This window comes from Adiantum capillus-veneris, chromosome 5, assembly GCF_014529385.1.
Source record: "Adiantum capillus-veneris isolate H3 chromosome 5, ASM1452938v2, whole genome shotgun sequence".
Classification (NCBI taxonomy): Eukaryota; Viridiplantae; Streptophyta; class Polypodiopsida; order Polypodiales; family Pteridaceae; genus Adiantum; species Adiantum capillus-veneris.
The window spans coordinates 27,682,000-27,692,294 of NC_140935.1; the positions used below are offsets into that span (position 1 = coordinate 27,682,000).

At 42.2% G+C, this 10,295-nt stretch overlaps 2 protein-coding genes across 2 annotated transcripts; both read left to right on the top strand.

The window, feature by feature from the left end:
• The first annotated feature begins 753 nt into the window (after nt 1-753).
• LOC147457057 (uncharacterized) lies at nt 754-3,773 on the top strand. Its single transcript, XM_086513505.1, has one exon. The coding sequence runs from the start codon at nt 1,807-1,809 to the stop codon at nt 3,670-3,672; it is 1,866 nt and encodes a 621-aa protein (XP_086369631.1). The 5' UTR covers nt 754-1,806; the 3' UTR covers nt 3,673-3,773.
• Nucleotides 3,774-8,413: 4,640 nt separating this feature from the next.
• On the top strand, nt 8,414-8,995 carry LOC147457058 (uncharacterized). Its single transcript, XM_086513269.1, has one exon. The coding sequence runs from the start codon at nt 8,414-8,416 to the stop codon at nt 8,993-8,995; it is 582 nt and encodes a 193-aa protein (XP_086369395.1).
• The last annotated feature ends 1,300 nt before the right edge of the window (nt 8,996-10,295 follow it).

The following is a 10,295-nucleotide window of genomic DNA, read 5'->3' on the forward strand; positions in this document are numbered from 1 at the left end:
GACACGATGGTGCATCAAGGGAGGACTGAAAGGGCGACAAGATGACCATGCTGAAGCCATGTATCTAGAACCATGCTGACATCTGGGCATACCAGCATGACGTGTCCTCTTGTGAACCTAACTGTTGGCGGACTCTAGGACCAATCTGGCTAATCTGTCTCTGGCAGTATCCCATAGGCTGTGCATAAAGGAGACTAGTCTGGTAAGCCCCTCTTATCTCCATAGAAGGGGCTGCTAACTCCGCTCTAATGATCTCGTGTGGCACGGAGGCCTTGGCTCTAATCAGTCGGGAGACCATAGTTACCAAGGGCCTCTCCATGCCTCTCCACCCATTTTGACCCACAGAGGGTCCCCAAACCTGAACCCCGTAGAGCATAGCTGAAGCTACCGAGGTATCAAAGAACCAGAGTTTTGTTCACGGTTCCTAGAACTGAACATGCGAACACACCCTCTCCAATCCTAGAACTGAAGGTATCAAAGAGCCAGAGTTCTGTTCAGTGTTCCTAGAACTGAACCTGCGAACACACCCTCTCCAATCCTCCCAAGGCTGGATACGCTCTGGTCAGTCTAGTCTCTGCTCCTCTTTTCAAAGAAAACCTTGGCCCAGTGAAGACTACCACAAGATAGGTGTGTGCATCTGTGTACTCCACGATTATAATTGAATGTAGGTGCTGATTTCCTGATCCACTGCGATGTGGTGTTAAACACCATAACCTTGGTTTTAACAAGGTTTACAGACACAATCTGCTATCCTCCGCAAAGTTATGTAATGCATCCAAATCGTTGCATACCCTCTGGTGAGTCAGAGATCAACACAATGTCATTAGCATATAACAACAATGGAATCCATGTCCTTGCTATCTGGGCACCTCTGTCACCCTCTCTGTCAATGTAATTTGAAACCTCATCTATATACATACCAAATAGAGTAGGGGACAATGGATGGACAGCCGAGAGAGAGAGAGAGAGAGAGAGAGAGAGAGAGAGAGAGATTATGTGCAAGGTTCTCTTTTATAGGCAAATGAGACACCTCATTTCATCTCCTCTACGCTGTTTGACTTTCCATATGCGTCAAAATCTGGGGGTTTGCAGATCGCAGCCGTGCATCTAGTGTCGGCTAAATTGCAGATTACTGCTGTTGTGCTTTGTAAGTGACAAGTCAACGGCGGTAATCTGCAGCCTGCACAATGAATCCTTGGTATCCAAGTCATCTCAAGGAACGCTGAGCTGCAGGGAATGATGAGCTGCTGCATGTTTCGACTGTAACAATGGTGATGGAGCTGTGTAGGACGTCCCTACAGTCACGTGTCGTCCCTTGCCACGCATGAGGTGTTAAAACTTAACATGGCATTGGGCCCCACCCTCCTGGACTTTGACGGCTGGGAATGGTCGTGCACAGACCATTGCCCTAATCAGCACACTTGTGGCCTCCTCCACACACTTGACTTTCCACATCCTTAAGGCCATTCATTTTCCATAGAAGATCTCACATTTCTGTGATTGTAGTTGGATGTGTTGATTCAGTGCAACAGATGGGGCAAGCAGGAGGATTGGATCAAGCTGATATAGTATGGAGCAAGGTCACTTAGAGACGAAACTATACAACTCTTTTCATTTTCCGGCATGGTCTTTTTAGGACCTCTATTCTTAAGTATTTGGCTTTTGATGCAGATGCAAACACTTAAAGAGGAGTACTTGGAAGACATGAAGGATCTGTTGAACATGCTCGCAACAAGGAGCAGACAGGTAAGGTATTCGGGACTCATCTTTTTGGAAATTAAAAGCGGGAATTTGTGGGACTTTTGAATGGTATCAGTATTGATGCTTACACAGCACATGCCACAAGAACGATTGCAAAAGTTGAATCATTTCAAGACAGTGTTGCAACGAATGATGCCGTACCTTATAGCCTCGAAAGAAACCCTTCCTAAAGAGTTTAAGCAAGATAAAGTTGAAGCGTTTGAGAAGCAAATTGTTAGTATCATGCAGACTTTCAAGCGGCAAAGACAGGTACCACAGCAATCTCAGCAGCAAGCCACACTAGGTCAGACTCAGCAAGCTCCACCAAGTGTGCAGTCTGATAATAAATCTGGGCAGATTCCACAAATGAACTCTCCGCTTTCAGTTGCACCTGACCTCAAGTCAAATAGTGCTTCCAATAACTCGCTCCTTTTTTTGCAATCCAATGTTTCTTCAATTCAGCAAACAATAGATGTGGCTACTCAGTCAACTGCAACTGCTTTGCATCAAAATAACATAGCTTCTTTTGCACCGAGTGCCATAAACCCTTTGCCAATGAATGTACCTGGTATACAGCCACAGCTACAAGAACAACATTTTCGCCAGAATTGGCTCATCAAAGATCAAGAACAGAGCAAGCAATTGTACATACGACAATTCATGCTGCGGCAGCAGCAGCAACAACTGCATTGTCAACATCTGTTGAAGCAACAAGTTTTGATGGTTCAACATGCTCAGCTGACGGATGCAAGTACCGACAGCAAGATGGCAAAACATTCAGCACTCATGAGGCAGATGCTAATGAACCAAAATCATCAGGCGCACATGCGAAATATTATTCGACAGCAGCACCAGCACCAGCACCAGCACCAGCAAAAGGGCACATCTTTGCAAGCAGCGGCTTTGCCACAGATACCTCCACCTGCTCAATTATCTCCTGAGAGTTACCTACAAAACATAGCATATCCTGCTTCGCTGATTTCAAATGTTGCAGCACCTTTGCATGCATCTACACCACCTTTTATGGCACCCTCCCCGTCTCCAGTAGTTGAGGATTCTGAAATAATGCCAATGGCCCTCAACAGTCTTGGAGGTGCCGATGTGATTACTGCTTTGCATCAAAATAACATAGCTTCTTACCCTTTGCAAATGAACCTACCTGGTATACAGCAACAAGACCAACATTTTCACCCAAATCAGCTCGTCAATGATCAACAACAGAACAAGCAACTGCAAGTACGACAATTGCAGCAGCACCAGCACCAGCACCAACTACAACTTCTGTTGCAGAAGCAACGCCAAGGTCAGCTGCAGCCATTGTCGGCAGATGCATGTACTGACAGCAAGATGGCAAAACATGGAGCGCTCATGAAGCAGCTAATATTGAAACAAATGTATCAACCAGTGAACACATTTAATAATCTTCAAAAGCTGCACCAACTGCAAGCAGCTGCTTCACCACAAACATGTCTGCCTTCTCAATTATCTCCTCAGAGTGACATACAAAACATGACAAATTCTGCTTCCTTGATTCCAAAGATTGGAACACCTTTGCAGGTATATTCTACACCACTTTTTATGGCACATTCTCCATCTCCAGTAGTTGAGGATTCTGAAATAAAGCCATCCGCACCTGCTGTACCTACAGTCTCCCCTGCAGTAGGTGGCCAGGTTTCTTATTATGCAAGTGCCACTCCAAGTGGACCTTCAGCTGCTATCTGCAGGATTCCGGGGGGCTCCGTTTTGCCATTGTTAGACTGCACTCCAAGTCTACAAACTATGAGCCTTCAAGATCAGGCACAAGCATATGTGGGTGGAAATGCAGATGAGAAGCAATTAGCAATTGAGCCTCCAATGGAGGGGCTCATCAGAGCAGTTTGTCATCTTATCTTTCCCTGTTATGCAGCTTTCATGTGTGATAGGTATTCTTAGGAGGATCTAGCTAACGCAAGGGAGTAGGGTGATGACAACTTTCGAGAAGCTTTGGTTATACAAGAAAATGTTATTGATTTAAACCTAATGTAAGTTTGACATGCCTTATTGGAGAGTTTCAGTGCATATCCCACGGTCTGATGTGTCCTTTTTGTTCAACTTAGCTAAGCCCTAGCTAAGTTTGTTAGGCCTAGCTAAGTTTGTGTGTGCTCTCTTTTGGCCTCATATGTCCAAAGAGAGAGTAAAGGAAGGGGAAGAGAAAGAAACAAATGTTTTTATTGGATGAGTACCTATGCTATGGTGCCTACACATATGTTGGTGGACAGGTTGTTTACACATGGATGCAACCAAGACCACACACAATAACCCTTCCCTTTGGGTTTTGTTTGCATTGACACAATACATTCCTCACTTGCAATGCAAATTCAAAGATGCCACCATTCCTTGCAAGTTCATTGACATGCCTAAATAGTAGATACATTTGTTGAGAGAGAGAGAGAGAGAGAGAGAGAGAGAGAGAGAGTAGAGGAGGAGAAGAGACAAAGAGACTTGTTGTTGGATGAGTATCCTTGCTATGGTGCCTACACATATCTAGATGGAGAGGTTGTTCCCATACATGAGTGCAACCAAGTCTGCACACAACGAGCTTTCCCTTGTGGGTTTTGCTTGCACTCACACAATATATTCCTCCCCTCAAAACACAAGAAGGGGTGAGGTATGCACAAGTCTCCCCAAACATAATGGGTGTAACAATCCTCGTGGGGTCCACTATATAATCATGTTAATATACCACTTGAGTTCAACAAGAGGGGTTTTCTATTTTTGAAAAATCAAGTGATTTAAACAGAGATCTTTGCAAAAGAACAAATAATTTAGGCTTCAAAAACTTTGCCAAGAGTAGACTGTGGACAACAAATTTTCCCTCTTTTTGATCACTCTAGTGTGGCTAGTGGCACTCCAATTCTACATATTCCATGACTAGGAAATACCAAAAGGAGAGATTATAAAGGAGATTAGTGAAAGGATCAATGTAAAATATATGCAAGGAGAATACTAGAAATCACAATGGAGAGAGGGAGAGTGCCAATGTGATCTAGAATAGGAAAATGTCAATTATGCATAGGATCTAATTATATCAGGAAATGTTAATCTATGCTAAGCTTTGATACCATTAAATACAAGTTAACAACCAACCATTTAAGGAATCCAAGTATACCAAAATCATAATTAGAAACTACTAAATGGGGAGAACGTAGCTCAAGGCATGCACGGTAAATGATGCATGACACCCCCAAGAGTTTGAGTGATGGTGTTTGTATCACATGTGTATAAACCTTGCTTATACAAAGGTTACAGAGATGATGTGTGCTTGGTGTCTCTATGCATGAGTGATAGCTACACATCGTACATAGTTTTGTTGTTTTAATACATACAAGAGTGTGCACATAAGAAATTGATAAGGGATCCTCAAAAATATGTGAAAAGTTGACCTCTGTACTTTTACACCTCTTCGAGTCGTTTGATGATGAAAGCGACATGAAGGGGAGCTCTCTTATTAGTAACATCCCTTTGTTACACATGTGAGTGTGAGAGCATTTCCCCATGTTCTTTATGGTTTGATCTAATTTTTTTGACTGAATTTATGTGCATATTTGAGAGCAACTATAGAGCCACATCTAGCATATATAAGGAATGTTGAGATGGTGTGAAGCTTGTAGAGTTTATGCTCAAATTTGGAGAGGTTCTCCTTAATATTTTGGTTTCTCTCCCAATGTTTTAAGTCCTTTTTTCCCTTTAGAGTGCAATAGATCAAAGATGAGGCTATGGAAGTGTAGAGGGAAGCTAGTCTAGTGTAGACGAGTGTGTGCAAACAACGATGAGAAAATTTGTGAGTGGAGATCAACCCATATCTTCTCATGAGAGCTAATTTCTTTTAGAGAGCAAATAGACCAAAGATGGGGCTATGGGAGTGTTAAGCTTATGAATTTTTGGATGTTTTACCTTAGTGGAAGTTGGAATGTTAACGTCTGTACTTTTGGGATTCCAAGGGATGTTCTTGGGAAAGGGCGTTGCCCATTAGTCTTCTCGAAGTATGTAACTGTTGATCAGTGTCTTCTTGGGAATGTGAAAGTGAAAGTTATGGCGGATATTTGAGGTAGATGTGGAGCGGATCATTAACAAATATGCAGAGAAAGAGAACAGTTTGGGAATTGATCAGTTGCAAGGAAATACAGATGGTGTGGAACAAAAAAATTTAGAAGAGAAGAAAATCCAAGAGGAAACGGTGATGGAGGATTCAGAACTGGAGCCAAAGGAGGCAATTCAGAGAGCGGAAGCTCTGTATTATAAGATGATAAAGAAAGTTTCTCGAGTTAAGGAGGATGATTTACAGGATCTGATTTTGGGGACGGAGGATCATCCAAAGATAGTAAGAGTTAGTGTTCATTTGGAGGATGGCTTCAAGAAGGACTTGAAGGAATTACTATTGGAGTATATTGATGTCTTTGCATGGGACTATTCTGATTTGAAAGGCATGGATCCTCAAGTGTACAAGCATCATATAAATTTGAAAACGGATGTTGTTCCAATGATTCAACAAAGATATAGGATGAATCCAAATTATGCCAAGCAAGTGAAAGAGGAATTTGATAAATTGTTGAATGCAGGATTCATAGTGCCAGTGGATCAGGCGGAATGGTTGTCACCAATTGTAGTGGTACCCAAGAAGTCGGGGAAGTTAAGGGTTTGTGTGGATTACAAAAAATTGAATGCAACAACATTTGCAGACCCATTTCCATTTCCTTTTATTGATTTAGTTCTGGATGATGTAGCGGGACATGAGATGTACACTTTTCTTGATGGATTTTCAGGGTACAATCAAATACCAATGGTTGAGGAGGATATTGAAAAAACTGCTTTTATCACAGAATGGGGAGATTTTGCATATACAGTGATGAGCTTTGGATTGAAGAATGGACCACTATCATTTTTGAAGGCAGCTTTTAAAACCTTTGAGCCACATTTGACAGATTTTATGAGGATTTTTATGGATGATTTTTCAGTTTTTGGAAAAAAAGTCAGCCATCTGGAATATTTGAGGAAGTGTTTTGAAAGATGTAAGATGTTTCGGATGTCACTTAATCCTTAGAAGTGTGCAATAGAAGTACAAAAGGAAAAATTGTTGGGACATATTATCTCTCAAGAAGGAATGTCGATTGATTGGGACAAGATTAGTGCGATTCAAAAAGATGAAGCTCCAGAAAATTTGAAGGCAGTGATGCGGTTTGATGAACAGATCAAATGGCATGGTAGGTATTTACGGTATTTGGCGGATGTGAGCGCACCACTTAGTCATTTGACCAAGAAGGAAGTGGAATTTGTTTCGAGAGAAGCTCGAGAGAAGGCTTTTCAGATTATCAAAAAGATGTTGGTAGTTTCACCTATACTTCAACCACCAAATTGGAAATTGCCGTTTCATGTGTATGTTGATGCTTCCGACATGGCAGTAGGAGCTATTTTAATGCAGGAGAAGATTAAGGGATGGTTTAGACCGGTTTATTATGCTAGTAGAATGTTGAGAGCATCGGAGAAGAATTACACAGTTACAGAAATGGAAGCTTTGGTGATTTTTGCTTTGGAAAAATTCCGACATTATCTGTTAGGGAATAAAGTGGTTTTTCATGTGGATCATCAGGCTTTATTGTTTCTGGTAAAGAAGCCAAAACTTGAAGGCAGATTAGCAAGGTGCATCCGCTCATGTTGCAAGAATTTGATTAGATAGTTGTTCATACTCCAGGAACTCAGCATGCAGTGGCGGATTACCTCAACAAATTGGAACATAAGGAGGAATTACCAGGAGTATCAGATAAATTGCATGATGCGGATTTGTTCCGAGTGGAAGGACAACTTTTTGACAATTGGTATGATCAGATGGTTCAGTTTCTGACAGATGGCGTTTTACCTTCGACAATGTCTCCGGATCAAAGGGAGAAGTTTGCATTGAGGAGTAGACCATTTTTTATTATAGCTGGAGCATTATATAGAAGAGGAGCAGATCAGATTATAGGACGATGTGTTCCGGATGAAGAGCAGAAAGCAGTGTTGCAGGAGGCACATTGGGGATCAGCTGGAGGACATTTCTATGGGAAATTACAAGTCGGAAAATTTTACAAGCTGGACTTTGGTGGCCTTTGTTATTGAAGGATGCACATAGTTTTGCCAAGGAATGTGTTCAATGTCAGAAGATGGGGTAGCCTACACAAGGGGATAGGATGCAGGATCATCCAGTCTTACCATTAGAACCATTTCAGAAGTGGGGAATGGATTTTGTAGGCCCAATAAAACCACGGGCAAAGAGGAAAGGTTCCAAATATATTCTTGTTGCACAGATTATGCTACCAAATGGGTGGAAGCGGTGGCTTTGAGAGATAATAAAGCAGCAAGTGTGGCACGGTTTCAATATAAAAACATTATGACAAGAATTGGATGTCCTATTGAGTTGGCATCGGATCAAGGAACACACTTTTTGAATTCTGTGATTCAGGAGTTGACATCCAGACATATGATTTTGCATAAGAAATCTACTCCATATCATCCGCAAGAAAATGGGCAGGCAGAAAGCTCTAATAAAGTGTTGGTGAGAATTTTGAAGAAGATTGTGTCGGAAAACAAATCGGATTGGGATGACAAGTTGGATTCAGCACTATGGGCTTTTTGGACGGCTTTTAAGGTGGCGACTGGAATGACACCTTTCAAATTGGTATTTGGGATAGAAGTTGTGGTGCCAATGGAATATGTAATTCCAAGCTTGAGGTTGTCAGTTCAGCATAAGTTACGTCCGGAGGAATCAATTTCTCATAGACAGAAGAAACTGTTTAAATTGGAAGAGGATAGAATCCAGAGTGTCTATTTGGTGGAAGTTGGGCAGAAGAGGAGACAAGCATGGATGTCTAGGCAGGTGAAATCCAAAATTTTTCAGAAAGGGGATTGGGTGATGTTATATAATTCTAAATTGGGACCACATTCGGGTAAGTTGAAGCTGAGATATTTGGGACCTTATCAGATTGAATCAGAACAGGGCCAAGGAACATTTTTGTTGAAAGATGTCTTCGGAACAAAGATTTTGAAACCTGTGAATGGATTCAGATTGAAGAAATTTTATGGAAAGGTGCCTGAGCTTCCCAAGTGGATGGTCAATAAGACTAAGGATATTGGCTGTAAATTGTTAACAGTTGGTGTTCTAGGAGTTGTAGTGGAATGTTCAGAGGCAGAATTGGCAATTTGTTCTAGCAATTCAAAACTTGTAAAGGGATCTGGAATTTGAAATTCGGATTGCGGACTGGAAGTCGGAATTCGGACTGTTGGATTTGAAGTCTCGAAAGTGGAAAGTAGGAGGAATGGAATTGGGCAAAAGGGTACAAAGGTACTCATTAGTGGGGGTACTCATTTTAAGGCAAAAAATTCACTTAGTGCTGATGTGACTCACTTAAGGACGAATATTTTTTGGGCGAATCCTGCATGCGTGCCCGAATCGAGGAGAAAATTCATCATCATAAGAGTAAGGTGGTGAGAGGAGTTGGGGATCACATCCAAGTGTGTGAACGTCGCAGTTTAGTGACTGTTAAGTCGTGGAAGAAGGGAGAATTTGTTTTTGAGAATATTAAGGGAAAGCTGATGGCGGGTATGCAAGATGATGCGTCAGAAGCGATGCCGAACACTAGGTCGATGAAAATGGCGATGGAGGAGTTGTTCAAAGCGCGGCAACAGGAAGAGCACATCGAGGTGGAGAGTGATGAGGCTGAGTCTCTGAGTGATCAGGGCAGTGTGGAGATGGCGGTGGTAGCATTTGACCCAAATGAGGCGGAAACCCAGGTATGACTCAAGCATATAGGTCTTTATGAATTTGCATGTCTACCTTGGGATACATGGGCAGAGAATGAGTTCGCTGAGCAACAGTGGAATATGATTAAGGAAAGTGATGGAATGATTACAATGGATGTTCGCTTTACACCAAAGTTGGTGTCCAAAGTCTTCAAATTTCCCTATCTAACTGTGCCGGCTAAGATGAGGAAGCTGACTGATTCCTAGATGAAGGGGAGATTTGGAAATCCGGTAGGGACGAAGGCATACTACATGGTGAAGAATGCGGGTGGAAACAGAGCCTCAAATTTGTTTTGGTATTCGGAAAAGGTGTGCATCCTGGAGAAGACTGCCTACATGTCCAAGGAGGCTTTTGCACCATTGTTTCAGGCTGAGAGAGGCATTAAGGTTGATTGGGCATCAGTTTTGTATGACCGGATGTAGTTAACTGGAAAAAGAGACCGATGGCGGACGCCAGCAATGGGTAGAGTAGCACCTTATTTGGCTGCAGTTTTCGAGTATGTTCTGAAGGTTGCAACAGTATCAACAAGTTTGAAGACACCAGTGGTAGATGTGGCAAAAGAAGAGGGAATAGTATGTGGAAGTAAGAGAAGGAAGTCGTTGTTGGGTTCTCCAACAGTTGAAAAAGGTAAATCACCTTTCAAAGTCTCTTGGAAGGGTTTGGAAGAATTGGAATCAAAGCCGAACAGTTTCACAATGGAATCAGAATCAAAGAAGTTGGAGTCCAAAGGCAAGAAGGTAAC